General features: G+C 36.4%; 1 protein-coding gene and 1 long non-coding RNA gene across 3 annotated transcripts; one reads left to right on the top strand and one right to left on the bottom strand.

Moving 5' to 3' along the window:
- Positions 1-64: 64 nt before the first annotated feature.
- Positions 65-23,202, top strand: PAIP1 (poly(A) binding protein interacting protein 1). 2 transcript variants are annotated; one of them, XM_084503066.1, is made up of 12 exons: positions 65-179; positions 1,180-1,284; positions 4,161-4,342; positions 9,160-9,348; positions 11,574-11,686; positions 13,441-13,552; positions 14,840-14,965; positions 17,383-17,489; positions 18,501-18,618; positions 18,808-18,862; positions 19,574-19,667; positions 21,791-23,202. In XM_084503066.1, exons 2-12 carry the CDS (start codon positions 1,254-1,256, stop codon positions 21,882-21,884), a joined length of 1,221 nt encoding a protein of 406 aa, XP_084359192.1. In that variant the 5' UTR covers positions 65-179; positions 1,180-1,253; the 3' UTR covers positions 21,885-23,202. The 2 variants fall into 2 exon arrangements, with proteins under 2 accessions (XP_084359192.1, XP_084359191.1); XM_084503065.1 differs by lacking the exons at positions 65-179; positions 1,180-1,284 and adding an exon at positions 2,894-3,230.
- LOC311426594 lies at positions 19,817-21,780 on the bottom strand. The gene is made up of 2 exons (XR_014686888.1): positions 20,796-21,780; positions 19,817-20,692 (listed from the first exon to the last, which is right to left on the bottom strand). It is a non-coding gene; the product is annotated as an uncharacterized lncRNA (long non-coding RNA).
- Positions 23,203-23,281: the final 79 nt, after the last annotated feature.

The raw sequence follows: 23,281 nt of genomic DNA, 5'->3' as shown, positions 1-23,281 counted from the left end.
GGCCGCCGCCGCCATGGCGGAAGGGGCGGCCCCCTGTGAGGGGAGGGTTGGCGGCCGGGGGGGCGAGGGGAGAGCGGGGAAGGGGAGGCCCCCGGTGAGGTGAATCGGGGAAAAAGGAGCCCGGAGCGTGGTGCTCGGGTGCTGGCGCGGGGGCTGTTGGTGTAATTTGTAACTGCAAGGTGCGGGATTAGGGCTGGGGCTGATTTACGGCTGCGGGCAGAGCGCTCCCCTCAGGCCGTCCCCTGGTGTCAGGCGGTGAATTACGGCTGGAAGTGAAGCGAGGCAAGGAGAGCGTGAGGCTCCCGGGGTGGAGAGGAGGATACCGAGCGCTGGTTGTTCGGGAGACAGCCGCTTTTAAAGGCGTTTGTGAGGAGGATTCGGCTCGGAGCTCTGCCCACGGGCTGCCGGGTCCTCGGTGTTTGGGGCTCGGAAACCTGGGGCAGCAGCATACCTCAGTAATATAAATATATTAAATGTAAATTAAATATATTAATGTAAGTTAGAAATGTATCGATGTAACTTATAAACGTATCGATATAAAACAAATACATTAATACAAATTATATTAATCTTAGTTAAATATATTAGTATTGGTTTAATATATTTAATATTAAATATATTAATATTAGTTAAATGCATCAATATTAATATAAAGCAAACACAATATTTCTAATTATTAGAGCACATTTAGTTTTAAAACACAGCAGCAGTCCCTCCTCCCTTCTTCTCCCCAGGTAGAAACATGTTGTCACCCCTAAAAAAAAAAAAAATGTGTTCTGAATAGTGATGAAGTTGCATTTTGTGGTTTCCCAGCACCAAGTACTGCAGGTCTGTGCAGGATTGCTTCTGAATTAAGTTTCAGGCTGTTAGGTAATGTGCTTAGGACAAAGCAGGTAACTCCTCTGATGGATATTTATAAGCGGCCATAGCTGCACTTGTTGAAAGTTTTAATCCAGTAGGATATACCTTGCTAATTAAGATATGCCAGATTTTCAGATTGTTCTCAATAGCTGAAGTAATCAACGGGACTTCAGTTACTCAGGCCAGAATGTTGTAAGGAGAACTTTAGGCATTGTCTAAAGGGGCTGACTACTGCAGGTAATATTTGGGGATTGTGATTTTTGGACTTAACCACCTGAAAATACTTTTTTTTTTTTTTTTTTTTGATGTCTACATTAGGAAGGAGAAATTAGTCTCCTAGTCAAACACAACTATTCTCGTGCAAACTTCAGTTGTGCATCTGTAGTAACAAGATGGATCTGGGATCACATTCCACTCTACACCGTAAGTAGTTGCCAAACAATCACTATATTAAAATAACATGGAGGGTTTGCAAATTAGAAAGAACTCACATTTATGACCAAAGATGAAATTGTCTGGCATAATAATGATAACCTGAGGCATTTAATTCATTATAGGTATATACACTGAAAAAGAGATGTGCTTTTTTGAAAGATTAGTGTCTCAAAAAGTGGTCACAGGATATCCTGATGATTTTCTTAGAGCTTCTGCATCCTTAACCAATGATTGAGAATCTCTGCTTCCTTTTTCGTGTTGATGTAAGCTTTTCATTCTCCTCATGGTAAGATAAGGTTTATAAATGCAACCAGATGTCACAATATAGACTTTAAAACCAGGACTGAAATAATATAATATATATATATATATATTGATTTTGTTATTTTAGCAGCTACATTGTGATCTTCCAAGTTTTGATAATACTGCTCAAATTTAGTTTTAATAATTGCTTACACAAGTGAAGTCTTTTACTTTTCTGAAAACTCATTAGTCTCCTATATTTCCTCTCATTTCAGTCGTGTAGTTTAGATTATTTAGTTTACCAGTCTTCACTTTCAGCAGTAGCTGCATAGGAACAGTTTTCCCATGAGCCCAATTAATTCTAACTGTGTCACCTTTATAATCTGGCCAACTTTGTCTTACTAAGAGTCAGTCCATTACATGCCACAGGAATATAAAAAATCTGCACTAAATTTTGTATTCTGTAGCCTTTATTAGTAATTTTAGAATAGTAAAATGTAAAACTTTGTAAATGTTTTTCCTGCTTATTATTACAATAGTCATATTTTCAAAAAAAAAAAAATACCGGACAGCACTGTTCCAATTTCATACAGCGTTTCATACACGCCTGCCTATTTTTCCTCCTCTCATGAGTCATCAGCGGAGTTTGAGCCAACAACACACAAGCGTTTGGCTTGGGCTTTGGAAATAACAGGTGGAAAGGTCGGCACAGGCCAGGCTGTTCTGGGAGACAAACCGCAAATATCACCGGCACGGTCAGCTGAGGTGGAACTCAGCTGAGTGTGGAAGCAGGTTGGGCTCTGGGTTTCGCAAAGCAAGGAGAGCAGGACTCTGCCAGGGCAGAACAAAAAACGGCGAATTGAGTTGCGAATGGAGGTGTGAGTTGAATCATTTTGAGGTGATTAGCAAAATGGGCAGTCTCCTATAGTAGGTTTATGTTAGTGGAGGGCTTTAGAAGTTGTATGCGAGCATTTAATGAGAAATCTCGTGTATAGATCGTGCGTGAAAATACATTATCACTTGAAAATACGTTATCACTGATAACGTATGTTTTAACACGGTTGGTGTTAAAAAAAAAAAACTGCACTAGCATTGTCTCGTGGGAGGCTTAGCCGTGGGATTACACTTACACCGCGGTTCAGCCCGCAGTTTGTGCCCCTTTTTTTTTTTTTTTGGGGGGGGGGGAGTGGGGGCCGGCACCGCACCGCACCTGAGGCAGCGGGCGGCGCTGCGGGGCCGGGCCGAGGCGGGGCGAGGCCGCGGCGGCGTTGCCATGGCGACGGGCGGGCGGGAGGCCGGCAGGGGGCGCTGCGAGCGGGACTCAAACTGAAAGTGGAGGCTGGGGCCGCGGCCAGGCGGGACCCGGCCGCCTCCTCCTCCTCCTCCCTCCCTCCCTCCCTCCTTCCCTGCCTCCCTCCCGGCCTCTCTGCCTCCCGGCCTCCCTCCCGCGACCGCTCGGAGCCGCCCCGGCCCCAGCATGGCGGAGCACTTCGACCGCACTCCCGGCGCCGGCCGGGATCGGGGCCGCGGAGGCGCGGCGGACGGCGGCGGCGGCGGCGCGGCCTGCCCGGGGGGCGACGGCTCCCCCGGCTCGGAGGCGGCCGAGGCGCTGCCGACCAAAGCGGGCGGCCCCCCGCAGCAGGAGGGCCTGCGGCCTCCCAAGACGGCAGCGCCGGGCAGCGGTGGCGCAGGTAAGGCAGGTGGGCCCCCCTCTGCACCCCTACCCCCACCCCGCCCGGCCGCTGCCCCCCTGGGCTCCGGGGGCGGTGGTCGTGTGTGTGCCTGCGGCTTCCCCTTCTCCCTCCCTCCCGGTGCGTTTTGTCCGTGTGGTAATCCGGCCGCGGCTGGGCCCAGCCCTCCCCGTGCTGGAGATCCCCTGGCTCCGGCCTAGAGGGTTGCCAGCGCGTAAATACAAGCCTGCGGTAGCGCAGAGCCCTGTTTGTCGGCCGCCTTTTTTTATATATATACATATATATATATATATTTTTTTTTCGGGTACGTGTCGGGGTCCCTTTTCGATAAACAAACGAGCTAATCTGTAAAGGCTGTAATCTATCTTTAGAAAATGTGCAAAACGTGGTTTAAAAACACGGTTTCATTGATTATTTTTTTTTTTGGCAAATTACGCACTAGATGGACAATAGCTAGGTGTCTTTGGGGAGTGTATTAAAATTAGTGGTGCCTGCTATTTATTGACCTTTAAAGTCTTGCTTTTGCATTTAAAATTATGAAAAACCCTCAACAAAAACAAGCAAGGAAACCATTGATTTACTGCTCGGGTTAGCTCACTTAAAAAAATGTGTTGGGGGGCGGTCTCTCTTTCTTCTCTCTCTCTCCTCTCCTCCTCTGTTCCTCTTTCTCTTCTCTTTCTCTCTTCCATCACTTCCACATGAACATTTGTTCACTTTCTATAATGTGGAAAGGCATCTAGAGTTTCCAAAAGCCAAAACTATTCATGTTTAAGATAATCAACTAAAATGGCGTCTAAATAACAATACAAGGTATGTTTGAAATTATATACTGTGATTAATGTTGAAAAAATACGTATTCTTTGTGTGCTCTGTGAGAATGCATACCAACTAAACAATGTCTAAGAAAGGCTGTTAATAAACACTTTTCAGAACACCTGCAACAAACAAGAATTCCATTTGAATCACAAGATAAAGCTTCAGTTCCTGATTCTGGACCAGAAATGGCTAAACCTCAGGTGGCTGTGGCTCCTGTGGTAGTATCAAAGCTGTCGGTTAAAGCACCTGAGTTTTATCCGTCAGGATACAACATGAACTTCACTCAGAACTTTGTGGTAAGTATTTATCTTTTCTTCTTAGTGTATTTTAATTTACTTATTTTCAATGTAACATTTTTTTTTCTCGAGATATTATCTAAGAAATTCAAAAGATTCAGATAATAACCTTTAGACATAAAGCTGGAATATTAATTGACAGTGGGGTGAATATTATGGTGACTCTGAGAGCCTTTAGTGTGGGAAGTTTTGCTCACTACAGATAACCACATTCCTTGTTGATTACTCCAAGCGTTGACTTCACCAACATCTGAATAAGCAATCTTCTCGGAGACTGACTCTGTTGCATTTACATCTACAATGTATTTTAAGTAAAGGCTTAGCTGCGTTTTTGTGCTGATTTCTCAGGATTTTGAAGTACGTGTGGGAAGAAGAGCTTTAACTTAAGCTTTTACAAATATGCTTCCACTTCTACAAATAGAATCAAATGATAATAAACAATTACACTGAAACAACTAGATTTTGAGTAACTAACACAAAAATAATTGATTTGAATCTTAAGTATAGTGTTTGATTTTTTAAAAATTTTTTTTTTCCTCCTTGCCAGCAAAATCATATTATCTGATGTTAACAGCTTTGCCAGCCCGCTGAATAAAATTACTGTCCTGGATAATACAAGTCCATGCCCATATACAACTGTAAAAAAAAAAAAAAAAAAACATGAACATGCTTCATGTTAAATGAATAATTATTACTTTGCCCCAGTACATTACATGTTCTCTGTAAATACTGGGTTTCAGTTTCAAGATTAAAAAATGCCATCTAGAATGGTATACATTTGCATGTGTGTAATCACAAGCTCCAGAGACCAGCAATGAATGTTGCTTTTCAGGTGCTTTGCAAAAACACACAAGCATGTGGGAGCTCCTCGTTGCTATGTTGTAAGAATATATTATGAATATGTGTGACTCAGCTATTAATAAAAATAACTCCAAAGTGCCAGCAAAACTTAGGCTTTTATTTGGATGTATTTGGTATATTGTAGGGACCTTAATTTAATCAGTGTATACTAGGCATGGAATAGTGATGTTTTTGACCACCAGTTTTAAATTGGAATAAAAACAAGTTACAAGAAACTTCTGTTTCTTCAACTTTGTATTTCTTAGCTTTCACTTGTAATGTTCCCTGGAGTTTTTAAATGCAAAAGCTTACATTTTTCTTACAAAATACACAGTGCTTTTGCTATTTATCAAGCATGTATTATTTAAAAAATAATTCATTAATTCCTTGTGTGATAGTGCATTATTGTAATTACTATATGTGTCTATATAATATTCAGTTCATCTCCAGTTAGGTCATACTCAAAACTGTCAATTGCTATTCAAGATGCTCCAAGACCTGTTAGAAATTTCAGGAAATTCTGAAGAATTCTGAAGAATTTCCTGTAGAATGTAGAATTCCTGTGGAATTCTCTGTATACAGCTGTCAGTAGCATAGGAAGATCTGGACGTCTGCAGTAGAATTGGTGACTTGATTCAGATTTGGATTGCCAGTAGGAAATGTCAGACTTGTTCTTTGGACAGGGTATATGACAACAATACATCCTTCCATCCATCAGAAGGGCATAACGTCCACATATCATAGTTCTAGTAGTAAAATTTGTGTTCCCTTGGTTGGAAGCTTTTTTTTTTTTTTTTTTTTTTTTTTTTTTTTTTTTACCCTTATTCTTCTACTTCAAAAGATTTCCAGTTAGAGGGTAAGCAGCCTCAGTGGCTGGTTTATTCATTTAGCCAAGCCTAAGAGTGTCACTTAACCTCATACATTAACTAAAATATGCAGCCTCATACATACAGCATTCTTTGTACTTTGTTTTTCAACATCATTGTAAACTTGATGAGAATATATAATCTGAAGGAGGAAAAGCTTGTTCCTAAGAAGTCTGAAGAGAAATCAAATCAATGATAACTTATTGGTAACTAAGTTCCTAAGTGGAAACATTTTGAGTACTTCTCAGGTATAAGTCAGTGTTATTTGGCACAGTAGCTGAAACAGCCTGAGAGCAGCTCATGAATCTTTTCTATATACTTTCTGATTTTTACTTTTATGTAAACCAGATGGTACTACTTATTTAGCCTGTCCATTCTTACGGCTTTAAATTCATGAACTGACTCTTAGTAGAAAAGAGACAAACCAACAACTTTCAAGTTAGCGTCTCTTTCTTTTTTGTTGTGCGTAATCCAGGGTCTAGTCCTATAGCTATCAAACATAAAAGAGAGGGATTAGGCAGTGTTGGCCTGACTGAGAAATCATTGAAATTAATGGAAAATTTCTAGTTGACTTTCATGGCTTTGAATCATAAATTTGTAATGAATGTGTAAACTTATAGCCTTTTGTTCGCTAACTACTGTTTAAAAATAACCAGGAGGAATTTGCTTTGTTTTCCATTAGTTGGTACAGTACATGGTGCTGTATTCTCTGTTAAATCTTAAAATCTGACGATGAGAAATATAAGTGACTTATTTCTAGAAGTTACTGAACTAAATCTAGTTTTTAAAGTATGGAACATTATTAATTTAGCAGTATACAACATACATTAACATTTTAATTACTTGTTTTTCCTTCAGTTTATTCTGTTCCCAGCATAGTTACTGAAACTTGGGCTGTCTTTGGAATTGTGTATTTAATATAAGTAGATGAATGTGGTGTTGAGTTTAACATCTTAAATTCAGAATGCGAGAAGGAACATGAATACAGGGACACCAATTTACCCTTTCCAAAACAAGGACATTCTTTTCTGAGACTACATTCTTTACAGTGAGGATGAGAAGATACTTTCTCTGCTGAATGAGAGTGTATTACCAACCTGGTGGATGTCAGAACAAGCAGATGCTTTTTCCAGCTACAGCAATTACTATTCCTGCAACCTGGCTGCAGAATTTCAAAACAGCTTGTTTGCAGAGTAGGTAGTTTTTGTAGGTGACTAAGCTGCACTAATTAGACAATAATGTCATGTTCATGTGGAACAAAATAGTTTTACTTTGTACAGTACTTTTTTCTGGGCTGTTTGATTTCTTTTAGAGGAACAGAATACTAGCAAATTATAAAGAGGCCTATTAGCTTTTACTCCCTGGTTCCTTAAGCACCAAATGGCTAGAGTCGTAAAATACCCAAGGTTGGAAAGGTTCTCCCAAGTTCATCTAGACCAATTGCCAGCTTAAAGCAAAGCAAACTTGTGTCAAGTTGTTCAAGGCTTTATCCTCATGTATAGTAACAACTAGCCACCCTTTCCTTAAAAACATATTTTTATACTGTTTCTGGTGTGCAATTTTAAGTAACATTGTCTTCAGTGTCATCCATTGGTCAAATACTCTACTGAGTAAAACATCACAAGAATGTGATGAGAAACTTTCTAGTTTCTCTTCTGTTATTTTCACATGTGCCTCATTAGTTTAAGTTGCATGCCCTTATGACATGGGGTCTCTGAATAATTTTGAAAATTATGCACTTTCCCCACACGTTCCTCACAGGTCCTGAAATTAATGTCAGTACTTGATTTTTAGCAATATGTGTCTGTATTTCTCCATAGTGCATGTACAGGGCTTTGATTTTTTGCAGGTCCATGTTGCTTCTCAGTCTCTCCTCTACTGTGGCATTTTGAAGCCAGAAAGTAAAGGGCATCTGCTCACTAAGGGGGGTGGGGAGAAAGAGAATAGAATGATAAACATAATATATGTAAGTCCACTAAAGAAAGGAAGTCTTACTGCTTTACCTCAAAGTTTCATTATAGTGTATATATTTTAAATTCTTTTCTTGTTAAATAGCAAGCAGTTGAGAACACTGATATTCTGACTGTTACCCTCATGTCTTGAATCAGGCTCCTGCTTGGACATCTGAAATGTCATATGAGATGCTCACAATCCCTTGGGTAGTGTGACAAAGTGAATTATTTGTGTGTGTTATTGCTAGTTATGTCACAAAGTATGTTGCTTCCTATGCTATTCCTCTCATGTACTTGCACTGTAATCATCCTAGAACAGTACTGAACTTTAGTGTTACATGCATTCACTTTTGAATGGGCAAAATTATCAGTCTTTTCTTCCATCACTGGGAGCATAAACACTGATAAAGTGCTATTGTGTTAGCCCTCCTCTTTCTTTAGGGAACAGGTATGTTTACTGTCTGCACTTCAACCTCAATATCTGCAAATCAATGCAATACCACTGAAATAATTTTATTTCATGTCATGTAATCTTTCATCCATTGCTAAAAGATATGCTTTGATAACTTCAGAAGATCAGTTTTCCTGACTTAATTTTGTGCATGGGAATGCTATATTCTATTTGTTATATTTCTGTAATTTCTTTCCCTCCTGCATATTTTGGAGCACTTTAGCACTTTCTGTAAGTGCAAAACATTTTGTTTCCTATTTCAATTTTTTTCCTTCTACGATTTGTTTATCTACAGCCCCGTGTGTGTGCATATGAAGTGTTTTTAATCTTAGTTGAATAGTTCTATTCATAACAGGTATACATGTACTTACTCGTGAGTTTGTTAGTTAATCTTACACTCACTTTGACAAACTGTTTAATTCTTATTTTTAAAAATATCTATATAATTGTCTGGGAGACCCTAATCTCTATAAAAGTTTGTGACTTAGTTCTTAAGTTGACAGGACTACAGCAGCTTTTTGATGCACTGAAGTTTATGCTCTCTAAAAACGTCTTTGTGAACCATGTACTAAAGACCACTGTGAAGCATGCATGCAAAACATCAGGAGTTATTCCTATCTAAGAGCTGTATGGTTACTTCTGGAGCTGGTAAGCATAACAACTTCATCTTAGGTTCTTAAATGTTGGTATGCTTCTTCACTGCTGTAGGATTCTTCCTATGAAGATGGATATGAAGGCTATCTGACTTTGGCAGAATATGTACAAGACTTCCTAAACCAACTCACTGAGCAGCCAGGTTGTTTTGAAACTGAAATAGAACAGTTTGCTGAAACACTGAATGGCTGGGTTACTACTGACGAAGCTTTGCAAGAACTTGTTGAGCTCATCTATCAGCAGGTAGCCTATGTATTCTGTCTTATACCATGGATAGCATAACTCTTGTTACCTAGTGTCCAAGAATAGGCATGGTATTATTAGTTGTTATATAATTGTATCTATATAGCATTTTGTAGCATAATATACATGTAATATAGCATTTATAGCATATATGTAACATAACATTTGTAGCATAATGGTGTGAATTGTCTTTCTCTTTAGACTGAAACATATAGCAAAAGATTATGCTGGACAGATTGAAATGGTAGCTCAGTTGTGGGAAGCTTGCCTCATTGACAAGTTTCACCAGTTATCTCAGTTGCCTTTGCTCTGTATTTGAATCTCCCAGGTCATATAGTAGGATTGAAACTGTGTCACTTAATTTAAAGAGTTACACTTGAATTGCTGTATTTATGTAGTACAGATAGAAAGATGACTCTTAAGCCATGTCCGAGTTCCATGTTTTTGTTTTTTTCCTACAAAAAGGAATAATGCTTAGATGGCTTTTATTCCTTGACATTTAAAAAACATAGCTAGATACCTATTGTACACATCTCCCTTCAGGAAATGTTTCTTCACTGACAGGCTTTGTTCTTCATTGCTGGTCTGATGGTAACTGGGTCCAGTCCCATTGATGGCCAGGGAAATGAGGACAGAGACCTTAAACTGAACTCTGTACTAATTGGGGGAGCCACTGGAAAGAACAGCTTAATCTGTGTTGCTAAGCAAATGAGCTGCTGTTTCTGTCTTTTGGGCTTGCTGCACAGAACAAAGTCACACTTGCACTTGCTATTTATTACGCTGGATGTCTCTCACTTTCCTGGGTTGGTTGCTTTCAAACTCTTCCTTGAAGGATGTGAACAGCTCTTTTATTCACCTTTTAAGTGCAGGTACTTGCTGAACTTTCTTTTTTCTTATTGTGGAAATAATCTGGGGTATGTAGAAGCAGCATGACTGGTTGGTTATCATACAGGACTGTAGAGTCTTCAGTTTCTTATTATCATACAGCTGCCAAACCTGTACTGTGTCTGGCAGCATCATTTTCCCTATATTTGGATACATGGAGGGTAGTGATAAAAGACCACAGCATTCAGTATAACTTTACTGAAAGAAAAAACAGGAATTTATCCCACTTACAAATTTTTGTATGCATTAAATAAATTGACTCAACATTTAATGCAAATCTTTAATGTTACCTCTTCCTCTCTCTCCCTGTTTAAAACAGGTCCAGTGTTGGGGTTGGCTGTACCTTCCTTAACTGAGAAGCACTAAGTGTAAACAATCTGAAATTCAACAGTTTATGTGGAAAGTGAAACTCAGCTCAATATAAAAAAAAAAAAAAAAAAAAAAAAAAAGCTGTCCTAGTATCCAAAACATAAGATTTTAGTTTTTTTAGGAGGTGATAGCGTTTGAGTGTCAGTCAAGTCTGCTTTATTATTTTTCTGTCTTAAGCTTCTGCTCACGTATTTGTGTTTCTTACTCGTAGCCTATCATAAAACTTTAATTGCAGTAGCCACAGTGTGTTTTTAAGCATCTGCCTTAGTGATATTAATTTAACCTAGTTGTGCAGATTTACAGATGCTATACTTGTGAAGGAAAAATGCTAAAGTGAAAGAAAAAAAAGCCTGTGCAGTCTTCCCTTTTTTTGGGTGCCAGGTATCTCAAGCTGTCTGTAAAGAGTAACCATCTACTTCCCCCATTCTTCCTAATCCTTTTAAGTATTTATTTTTCCTTGTCATGTTTTTGAATTCTTTCTCTGGGTATCCACTACTGCCAAACATAGATTCTAGTATAGATAGCGCTCAAACTGAATGAACATGGGTTTTTTGTTTATTTTATTTTAATCACTTACTGCTCTTTGAGAGAGAGTGTGTCCTTGAAAAAGCATCTTAATGCCCTTAATTGACTTCCGTATAAATATAAACAACTTGTAAGTGATTTTCAGACACTCTTTGGTATAAGCTGCAATGGAGAAGTAGAGTTGAGGACACGTGGTGTAATGGCAGTTGTTTTCTTAAAGCCACATTATCACAGTAATACACTTCTGTGTGCCGAAATGCATGTAGCAAAGTGTTCATGAGATATGAAAGTTAACATGAAAAACAGTAGTTATTAATCTTCTACTCCTCAGTGATCTAGTCAACCCTTGTTAAACACCATTTTCTAAAATGCTTTTTAATACATTTCCCGATAACCTAATCATTACTTGTACAAATAATTTATTATTTTCACTTTTATTTCGGAAGGCAACATCTGTCCCAAATTTTTCCTACATGGGAGCACGGTTGTGTAACTACCTATCTCACCATCTAACGATTAGTCCACAAAGTGGGAACTTCCGACAGTTATTACTTCAAAGGTCAGTATCTGCATGTCACTTTAAACGTATTACTTTCTGAGGTTTCCTGTCTTCCTCTTTTGTGTATAACTCTTAAATTACATAGCATAGAGGAAGTACATATTTAGAATAGAAGTTTATATTTAGGGTTATTAAATCCTCAGGTACGTACTGCATATGGAATACATACATATATTTATTTTTTTAATATGAAAATAATGCTCAGTTCAGGTTCTGTAGTCTCTTCTGAACTCAGTATGTTAGGCTGATACCAAATTACAAGGTACATTTCAAAGCTAGTCAACTTCAAAAGTATCCTAAATGTACATATGTCCTTGTCCTTTGACTCATGCTAGACTTAATTATTCTGTGTTTTTTTTTTTTTCTTTAATTACTTTTCTGGCTGGAGATCCAGAGGGAAGTTCATTAGATCAGCTAAGTAACTTTTCACATGTGAAATAGATACATAAAATGCAGGAGGATAAACTTCCACAGATTTTAGAATTTTGAGGTCTTGCAGTTTAATGATTAAGGCTTCATAGATGATAAAAAATACAGTGTTTTTAAATAGATATATTTCCTTTTAAATCTTACTGCATTACATTTGAAGGAGTAGTACAGTTTTACCTCAGGAGTCTTTACAAATTATCCTTTTACCTTTAAGGACTTCTGCCTTTATAAGCTTCAGATTTACTTTTAAAGTTTCACTTAGTCCATATATGTTTAGGAAAAAATCATAAGTTGAAAAGATATTCCAAATGAATTTGTTAATCAGGAACAATACTCTACAGAGAAGCTGAAAATACTTATTTTTTAACTTGTTCCAAAGCAGATGGGCCTTTTCTACCTCCAAACAACACTACAAATTATCACTTTTTATCTTGTCGTGTTATCTACACTTCTTACCTGAAAAACAGCATGAAGGAAATCCCTGCTAATATTGGATTACCTGATTCCTGATTTTGAAGCTAATCCAATAGATAATGTTCTAGCACCCTGAAGCTGTAATATTAACGTAGTTTATTGTTTTGCTGCTAATATGGATGGAATTGGGGTGTGGATAAAAAGGCCAACCACTGAAAACCACTCTTTCTTTCTAAGCCCACATCTTTACTTAAAATTTGGTATTTCAACTCCTTATATTTTTCAGTTTCCTAGATACTTATTAATCTGTTGTGTAAGCATTGAGAATAAATGGGAGATTGTCTTGTTCTCCTTTTGTTTTTGAACTGATACGCAAACCTGCATATTTTTGACACCATTGTTGAAGACTGAAAATACTACATAACTATCCTGTTATCTTAAACTATATTATTAAATGTGTTCAATTTTTTTTAAATGTTGGTTTGTAACTAAATAATGCACAGCTGTTGCTTAAAATTGCTGGATAAAGAATTTATCACATAAGTGTAAAGGCATCTGTGGCAATGTGGGAAGCACCTTGAAACAGGAAAATATCATTTATGACTTTATTTCTGTTAACATTTAGCTGCCTTTGTTAAGCTTATTGCACCCATGTTATACTATGTGTATTTTTACATCTCGGATATCTCAGTGTTTGAAAACACAATCTTGTAATCATACCTATTCACCTATTGCATCCACAGTCTTGTAAAGCCCTCTCATGTCCTTCACAAATCATACTTCCCAGAATTCAGCATTTAACGATTTTAACACAATTCATAAGTTCTTAGCATTCTACTAAATAAGTAGCACGTTGTATGTGTTGGGATGTCAACAGATGATAACAATACAATTTTGTTTCAATTTTTCAGGTGTCGAACAGAGTTTGAAAACAGAGATGAAGCCGCAAAAGGAGATGAGGATACTCGAAAACAATTTCATGCCTTTGTGCTGTTCTTAGCTGAACTTTATCTTAACCTAGAGGTAAGAAGAAAGTTGTGTGTCAAATGGTTCTTTGTTAATTTTTTGTTGTGTTTAACTAAATGCTGAAATGGAGTATCATTTGAGGCGTTGCTTTTTTAATGTAGAGGTGAATAAGTCAAAGACCTTGAGGAAAATTTTAATTATAGTTGTGCATCAAAGAAACAAATAAGCAAAAGTAGACAAGATCATTAAAAGAGAAATGTAAAAAGATACTCTTAAAAAATTATAAGAATTCCCTAAATGAACCAACCGTAAACCACCTTTTCCAAAATTTGTGTCTGGTCACATATTTTCTCTGTTGGAAAAACTGGAATGATGTTTTTAGTATTTTCTTTTGGCTTGCAAAACCATTGGATTACTTCACTTAACCAATGTAAGAAATGTTACAACTTGCAGAAGCAGATCAAAATCAATAAGCCATGTAATTCAATATTTAGCCACTAACCAGAGCTATTGTAAAATACTTGAGGAAGGTGTGGGAATCTTTAAGATGAGCAATTAAAAATTGAGACCTTTAATGGGATTTCTTCTTAAAATTGAGTCTTTGGCTCATGCATGAAGCATGTAATCTTGTATTAAGATCAGGTTTTTGTATCTATGATGTATGTGTACACATTTTTTGTATATCAAAAAAAACTCATACCTGTGAGTTCAACAAATTCAGCAGCTTCTGAATAATTTTTTTTTTTGACTGGATTATTTAAATATTGTAATCTGTTTGGACACTATAAAAAAATATGTCATGAGGAAATAAAATAATTCTCCAACTCTTTCATGTTTATACGTAAGTGGGCCTTGAAATACACTTTTCACTTACTGAAATTAAAAGGAAGCTTTCTAAAGGGCATGGAAGGAGAGGAGCTTGCCTGGTTTTGTGAAGTATATCCTCTATTTATAATCCATTTTCTGTAATTCTAAAGTATATATGCCTTTTAGAAGCACACCACTCAACAGCTGTAGAGAGTGCCTAATGTAATAGAGGGAAAAAACAATTCGGGTTATTTGCCAGGCATTTTGCGGCCATTCTTAGCAATTTATTGACAAAGAAACACAATGCTAGAAGTGCATTGTTACAATTTTGTCAGATTTCTAAGAATGTTACTCAGTCTGTGTTCTAAAATAGTTGCAGTACTTGATATGGTCTTCCATCTGAAGAGTTCAACTATGTTAATCACCAACTAAATCATAAAGTATTTAAAAGAGAAAATGCGGCAATTTCTGAAACTTGAATCTTTTAACTGTTTTTTGATCTGATTCTATGATTTTTTGTTTTTTGATGTTTTGCAGATTAAAGGAACAAAGGGTCAGGTAACACGAGCAGAAATTCTTCAAGAAGGCCTTCGAGAATTACTAAATGCACTTTTCTCCAATCCTGTGGACAATAATTTGATATGTGCAGTGAAACTGCTGAAGGTGAGGCAGTTGTTCTGAAAGAAGAAAAAAATAATCAAGTTCTGTAGTTGAGGGGGAGAATCTGGTACTACTTATTTATGTAATTATATGTCAGTCATGGTGTAGTTCAAACACAAATAGTAAGTTATTTTGCTTTTTCTTCATCTGGGATAATTAAAAACAGTGCATCACATGTAGTCATGTCATAATGATTCCTGCTGGTGAAATGGGGGGGGGTATAACAAAAAAAAAAAAAAAAAGACTGTAGGACGTGGGGGGCTAATCTCATGAAAGCCTATTTCTTTCTGCCACATACCACAGTGGATTTCTAGGTTGCAAATATGAGATCCAGGCTAAGAGAGGTAGCCCCATCGCACAGTTCCTTTTATAGGTCAATGCTATAGTGTGTCGTTATTAGCTGTTCTTAAATAACATGATAAAGAGAGGTTTCTAATTGTGGGTAATTAGAAATTCAGAATTGGTAAGGTAAAAAGAGAGAGGGTAGTTTCCTTTCTTGGTCAGCATGAACATTATTGGAGTTAAGCAGCTGTCATTCTTGAATGTCCCTGTTATCATATTCCATGCACTGGGAATGCTTTAACCAAGTGCCTCAAAAGAGAAACGAGCAGTGCATGAAGTCAGTGGGATGCGCTTCTGTAAACACAAAGTGCAGGTGACGTGTCTTCTGGAAGTATTTCTTGTCAGAACGATAAGAATTTTGGTTATCTAAAAAAATGCTTGAAGGTTGGGAAGAGAAAGTGGATAACTGAAAAATAATACTTTAAAATGCCATAATAGATAAGGAAATGTATGCATAGAGCATTATATTTCTTTTTGAGATGATGGATGTACCATCTTCCTTTTGGTAATGGTAGGGGAGACAAAGCTGCAACAGAGAAAACGTTTGTAGGATTTTATGCACTACATTATTAGTAACACAATTACTTTTTTCATTGCAAACTTGAACAAACAAAAAAGTAAAGTACTACTGTAGAAGTAAAGTGTGAGGCCATATACAATAGCAGTGGAACTGAAGGAAAGGCAAAGGAGCAAGTAATCCTTTCAGCTCTCCTTTTCCAACTTGTGTTGTAGGAAAAAACAGTAACCAACTCAAATGAATTGTGAGCATTGGGGTATATTTTCTGTTTTGAAAGATGCTGAGAAGTTAGGGTCTATCATTTTCAAAAGTTCTTTGCAGCAAAAGGTTCTGTCCCACTTCCTACTGTATCATTTGCATCATTACCACAGTATAAATAGGTATTTCTCTTTCATAATGAAAACAAGTTTCTTTTGTCATTGCTTTTACTTTTCCTTAAAAAAAAAAAAAAAAACTATACAGGGAGAAGCTTGCTTTCACAAGCCCTAGTAATATTCATACTTGGGAAAACACAGTTTATTTTAGGAATGAAGGTCAAAGTATATGCTCCTTTTCCAGAATTTTGTTTCAGTATTTTTGTTGCTGGTTTTTTTTTTTTTTTTTTCCTTGTTCCTTCCCTGTCCTCCCACTCTATGGTTTTTCAGACTCTTCTCTTAAATTCTTCTCTTAAGTTCTTGTGGCTTCTTTTAATACAGTGAATAGGGAAGAGAGCTTTTATATCTTCCTTAAAACAAATGTTTGAATGTTGAAAACATTGAAACAAATTTTGAATGTTTAAGCTGGTGGCTTCATAGCAAGTATGAAGCTGTATTCACTGAGCACATTCACTCCTGCAGCTGATCCTTATGTTCTGTGTGTCACTACTGCAGTAATATATTTTTCCTGATATATTTTCTTCTTCATATAGAACCATTTAGGTTGGAAAAGGCCCTTAAGACCACCACATCCAACCATGAATGCAACCCTAAGCAGTAGACACAAAGTCTACCACTAAACCATGTTGCTAATTGTCACGTTTGCATGTCTCTTAAATACCTTCAGGGTTTTAAACCACCACTCCATCTCTTCCCTGGAAAAGCTCTGGTGGATACCAGAGCTTTTTACCTGTTTGCTCTGCAATGTGGTGTTTGTTTTTTTTTTTTTTTATATTAAACCTTCTTGATACTATTATCTAGTTATCTAGGATCAAGGCAGGACCCTTCGAGAAATCTGGAAATATGAAATAAGAGCTAAGATACTTGATTTTCTGTTGCATCTCATCATATAAGGGAATAAAATGCCATCCCAAGCATTTTGGATTCAGTGATACTTACACTGAGTAGACCAGAAATTGCTAGAGGTACCTTACTGTACATAGTCTTAAATAGACTATTTGACAAGGTCAATTTTATTCTATTTAGTGACAAGATTTAGGAGATTGGCAGGTTCAACCTTCATATAGTTGGACAATCTTGCATGTTACAAATTGTCAACATAAGAGTTTCTGTAACAACTTGTTAATTTTTTCTATGATTTGCTTTAAATAAAAAAAAAAAGATGAGTGCTCATCCGTTGTCTTTAGTTAACAGGCTCAGTTTTAGAAGATGCCTGGAAAGAAAAAGGAAAGAATGACATGAATGAAGTGATCCAACGAATTGAAAATGTTGTGTTGGATGCAAACTGTAGCAGGTGAGAAGATAAATTTGTTCCACATGTAGAATAGTTTAAAAAAAAATAAAGAATACTGAACATGTCCAAAACACACATTTACCGGCCTAAAAAACTTACATTCACAGAAAGTGATGTAAGTATCACTTTGCATCTAATAAACAATTTTTTTTTCAACTACAGGTGTTTGTTTATTTTGTTTTGGTTTTGTTTTTTTGCCTTAACAGAGGTGATTAATGACCTTTTGGTCTTAATCTCCAGTAAGTGGTTTAGGCTCTCAGAGCAAGTGTAAATATAATAGTTGTGATATCTCCTAGTTTATACTTTTAAATCATACTTAAATATATCTTAAATATGGTAGTTAAATTGCTGTAATTGTAGGGGTGAAATAGAATTTTTTTTTGCTGAAAAACATGCTGTTCTGGTAGGGTCTTACTACTGGTTGCAAACAGTAAAGGAAAACTGATTTATTTTTTTTTTTTTACCTTTCTCAATGAGAACTCTTCTCCATGGACTTCCTTAGAAGAAGAAAACAATTTCTCTTATTTCAGGGAAAAATAGAAGATGATATTTAATGTATTGGAGAGATTAGTTTGCCTGTTGACTACAGAAATTCAGTGTGATTCAGAGAGGTAAAGTCAGGACTATAAATTAGATGTTTGAATATCTATAAATTAGATGTTTGAAAAATTCCCCACTACTATCCTTTTATAAGAAAAGGATTTGTTCCTCAAGTTGTGCTGCAGACTTGGTATCTTGATAAAAACTAGAGCTGTTTTATATTTCATATGGACAACCTACATCAACATGGAGGAAATGGAGAGTGAGTGTTTCATAATTGACCCATGGAGCATCTAGACTTGCAGAAAAAAGGACTGTAACTCAAAATTACCTGCAGACTGGACCAAGTGTTTTATTCCTTTTGGGGCTTCTTCTGTGATGTAACTGTCTAGAATTTGTAGGATAAGAGAAGCCATTTTATTGCTTAGCAGGAAAACATTCTAACTTCTGTATTGCTTCCCTTTATTTTAGAGATGTGAAACGTATGCTTTTGAAACTAGTAGAACTGCGATCAAGTAACTGGGGAAGAGTTCTTGGAACTTCTTCACATACAGAAGCCACCCCTGAAAATGACCCGAACTATTTTATGGTAAGAAAGTACTGACACTTTGGTTCTTTCATGTTAATTTAACTTGATCCATATACATTAATATTGCTGAAAACATATTTTGCTGATAACGTATCTGTAGTATATTTCATATTGCTGAAAACTACAAAAAAACTACAAAAAGATGCTTCTCTGAATGCATACAATTTACTGTATAACTTTTATTCTTAGAATGAGCCAACATTTTACACTTCCGATGGCATTCCTTTCACTGCTGCTGATCCAGGTACATCATAGGCTTAATATATGTCTTCTTTAAAAAAATATAATTAAGTTTATGCCCTTCTGAAGTATACCTTAAGTTGTTTGTAAGATATCTGAAACTCATAGAATTTAAAAGGCAAAATAACATATGAATTTCTGACTTTCAAGTGTGCAATGCATGCCTTACTCAGGGTTAAAGAATGTAAGTGTTTGAAATGGAGGATATGTATTTGAGTTCATACAGTTCATATAGAAGAATTTGTGCCATAGTCCTCAGCACCTAGTCTCTCCACAAGCCAATAAAACTTCAAGTGGTCCTTTGTCAGTTGTTGGAAACGTAGAATCGTAATTAGGCTGGAAAAAAGCTTCCAAATCAAGTCCAATAGTCAACCTGGCCTACCAAGTAGCATCACTAAACCATGCTCCTTAGTAACAAGCGGAAGGGTTTGTTTCTTTGTTTGGTTTCTATCATCTGGGCACAACACGGCATGATGTTTCAGATGAAGGTATCTGTGACTACCTTTGCAGTTCTGTGGGATCATGGGTATCTTTCTTATTCTTAAAGGTTGGTTGATGTCCTGAAAAAACACTGTAGTACTAGGTTTTTCTGTATTATGTTTTCTGCCTTTTATGGCTTCATTACGTAGGCTACTTTCAGACTGTATAGATCAATGTTAATTTAGAGGACTATCCCTATTATATATACTACTCAGTCTCATTTTTACTATGCCAGATTACCAAGAAAAATATCAAGAGCTGCTTGAAAGAGAAGATTTCTGCCCAGATAATGAAGAAAACGGAACAGATTTGCCAGGAGCTGACTATCTGTATGTTTTCTTTTAGATACTAGTTATTTTTTCTGCAAACTTAAGAATCCAATCTTGACAAAAATGAAACCATAATAATACAATTTTTGTTTAGCCCTACAATAGAAGTTAAATGTTTGTTAAGGTGTACATTGTTATCACACAAGTTTGTAACAAACTTTTATTCAATTGGTAATGAAACTTCAGCATTTCCACACAGGTACAAACTTTTTTTAATGTAGAGAAGAATATTGCAAGCAGAACGCAGCAAGAGCTTCAAGTATCAGAAAATGAGGCAACCTGTATTCAGTTCACTGATGACTATATATCCTACCCAAAGGTGACCACAAAATTTTCAAAGGGGAAGCTGCTAAATTTTTCTACTTAGGATAAATAGCATTCCCCCATGAAATGGCTGTTCAGTATTTTTTGTAGAACAAGAAAAGCAACCTAATAGCAAAGGGAGAAGCAGTAGATAGGAATACGGTCTGATTTTCTAACACTGGCTTATAAGAATTTAAAATTTAAACCAGTAGGAGGAATGTGGTCTAAAGTGAATTGCTCTGAGTTTTTTATCTATCTGCTTAAAGCAGGACTTTCACATTAGGATTTGATACCTAAAAGTATTTTCGGTGTTGTTGTGTGTGCTAACAGGACTGGCCTGGATCAATATTTTTGTTAATAAATTAAAAGACTAAGATGGCAGCTAGCTGAGGCTAGTTGCAGAAGCTGTGGAAGGTAAATTAGAGATGTCATGAGGAATGAACAGGCTCATATTGAGGAAAAAATACCCATTTGAACTGCTGTGCTTAGAAGACCAAGTTAAGTGCAAAATGGAAAGACAGCATTTTAAAAAAAGAAAAAAGAGTATTTGAAGAGTGGCCCGTGGAAGACAGAGTTAGCCTTCCTGCAAAGTGACTATGGAACCTTTGTTTAAAGCTTAAGAAAAGCTTAGCCAAATACGTTCTGATCCTCTGTCAGCTATTTCTTGTGGCTGTCATCAGGGAAAAGGGTTCTGTGTCGAGTCCCTTTGCAAGTCTACAGTCCTACAAGTAAGGAGGAACAAATAAATATCTTAACTGCTTATTTAATGCACAATGCTCAAGAAAAAATAATTTCCTTAATTATACATTTCTTTTTGGCACTTACTGCAGTTTTGTGTGAAACAATTACGGCCACAGTGCAGATAAATCATGCTAATTCCCTTGTTAGGAACACAGGCACAGAAGATAATTTGGGCACCTGAAACAAAGGCACACTTACTGAGGGTCTATTTCTTTCTTTATAAGGGTGTTTAGAATTACATACCCTATCGTGTTCTAGCTACAACTCCATTGTCCTCATTTATAGTGGTGCATTGTCCTCATTTATAGTGGTGAAGACACCAGTTGGACCTACAGGGAAAAAAATGATGTGCAAGTTACTTAGCTGTGGGAAGGAGCAAAGCTGTTATGTGATCCCCATCACATCTCAGCTTTATTTTGAAACTCTTTGGTAGCCTCCCCTCTGTGCAGTACTGATTATTGTTAGCAGGATCAAGCCTTTTCTCTGGTCCAAATGTAAGAGATCTTCTTTTTATTAAAAAAAAAAAAAAAAAAAAAAAAAAAGACTGCCATATAATAGGAGGTAATATAATGCAGATCCAAAAGGGGAATGAATTAAGGTTGCCTTCTTCTGAGTATCAACAGGTAGGATAATGTATTTTTTTGACTCATGTGTGACCAAGACAGTTGATTCTGTATTTGAACTAGGATGAACTAACCAAAAATTATGTTAATCAAGCTTTCTGGGGGGGAAAAAAAAAAAAAAAAAAACAGTGCAAAAACATCATTAAGTTTTGGAAATAAGTTGTTTTGCATTGCATTGTTGTTTTTTCTGTAATCTAAAAAACTCTTAACTGCTGGAGAGCATTAGACTGTCTAAAATGGTGACAAACATTATTGTGATTTGTATATGCCTGTGCTTTGCATTCTTGGGTTGTTTTTGTAGCCCTGATTTTGGTTTTCCCTCTTCAATCCCTTCTAGTAAATAGTTAGCTACTATTTTTGAAGGTCTGCTTTATATTTCTCATCTACATCAATATTTCACCTATTTACTGTTGCATAAAGTATGTACTTAATCTTATTTTTGTGTTTTTTTTGTAGGTATTTTGATGACATTGATGATGAGATGGATCCAGAAATTGAAGAAGCATATGAAAAATTCTGTCTAGAATCGGAACATGAGAGAAAAGAGTGAGATGTTAAACATAAATCTTAGTTTATTAAAGCAGTTTAGGCATGGTTAGAATACATGGGGATATAAAACTTGTAACATTTGTACCAAAATAAGGAAGTTGAGTTTCTCCAAGTACTAAAGATACACAATTTCCATTTTGTTAAACAGAATCTGCCAAAAATTGTAAACTTATGTCCTGTATCTTAAAATGTTGTGTATATATCATAGTTTATTTTATGTACAGGTATATGAACAATGTTTTGGCTGCAATAAAAATTGATTTAAAAAGTGTCATAATGGAAATTAAAGTTTAACTAAAGGGGATCTGTCCCGTATTTCCCTTTTTGGGAGAAGGGGGAAGAATAACGTGATCTAACTTTAATTGCTTGCTTGCTGGTTCTAGTATACATTAGGAGTTATTCATCCTTTTTGCCATATACAAGCTATCTTTTTTTTTTTTTCTGCTAAGGAGAGTATGGTCCAAATATGGCTTACCTGTTCTGTAGATCATGAGAATTGGTTTGTTAAGGTTTTGTATCGTGTGGGTTATTTTGTGGCTTCTTTCTTTCTCTTCTTCCTCTCCCCAAACCCATTGGGGTGAGGTCTGGACATTTTTTCCTGGAATAAACATGTGATATGTTGATATTGTGAAAAAGCAAGCAGTATTTTGAAAGTCAGGTGCTTTCAAGACATGTGGTTCAGATAAGCTTATTTTCAACTTCTACATGCAAAAATGATCCTTTAAATAATTTGCTGTGTTCTTCAAGATTACCTGAATATAGTTATAGTTTAACCCATGCTCCTCAAAAGTATGTGCAGTGCTCAATATATTTTTGAATGTATCTAACATGTCTAACCTTCTGGAAACCCTTGTAACTTTTTCCATTCTAATTATTTTGTATAATTTGTCCTAATTTTGTAGTTTGAATACATTCATATATTTCAAATATGTTAACATTCTGAAGCCAACTACTCTTCTTTGACCCAATATAATCACGTTAGTGTCCCTAGGATATTCCATTGCTGTTGGTGTTGCCAAACTCAGTTGTACTGTTTCCTGTTATCTGTTACTGGTTAGACTAAGTAGAACCCCCTTGCAAAATAAAAAAAAAAATAAAAAATAAAAAAAAAAAAAAATCCCAAAAAGTAGCTACTGTAAAGAACATGTTGTAAATATGCATGTAAATAATTCTGTTAATATTTCACTGTACTACGTTTGGTTAAATAACTTGTGTGTCTGCTAATACAGTGAGCACTGACTGTTTTCTGGATGTTAAAACATTCGTTTAGGTTGGAGTTTTTGGAAAATAAAATTTAACTAGCTTTGTTTCCTTTGGTATATTTTCATTCTTTTGCCTTTTTTTTTTAAAGAGGTTTTGGTCCATTCATCTTCTCATTTTCCTACCTCTAACACTCCT

Source organism: Aythya ferina (genome assembly GCF_964211825.1).
Source record: "Aythya ferina genome assembly, chromosome: Z".
Classification (NCBI taxonomy): domain Eukaryota; kingdom Metazoa; phylum Chordata; class Aves; order Anseriformes; family Anatidae; genus Aythya; species Aythya ferina.
This window is presented reverse-complemented; position numbering and strand designations above follow the sequence as displayed.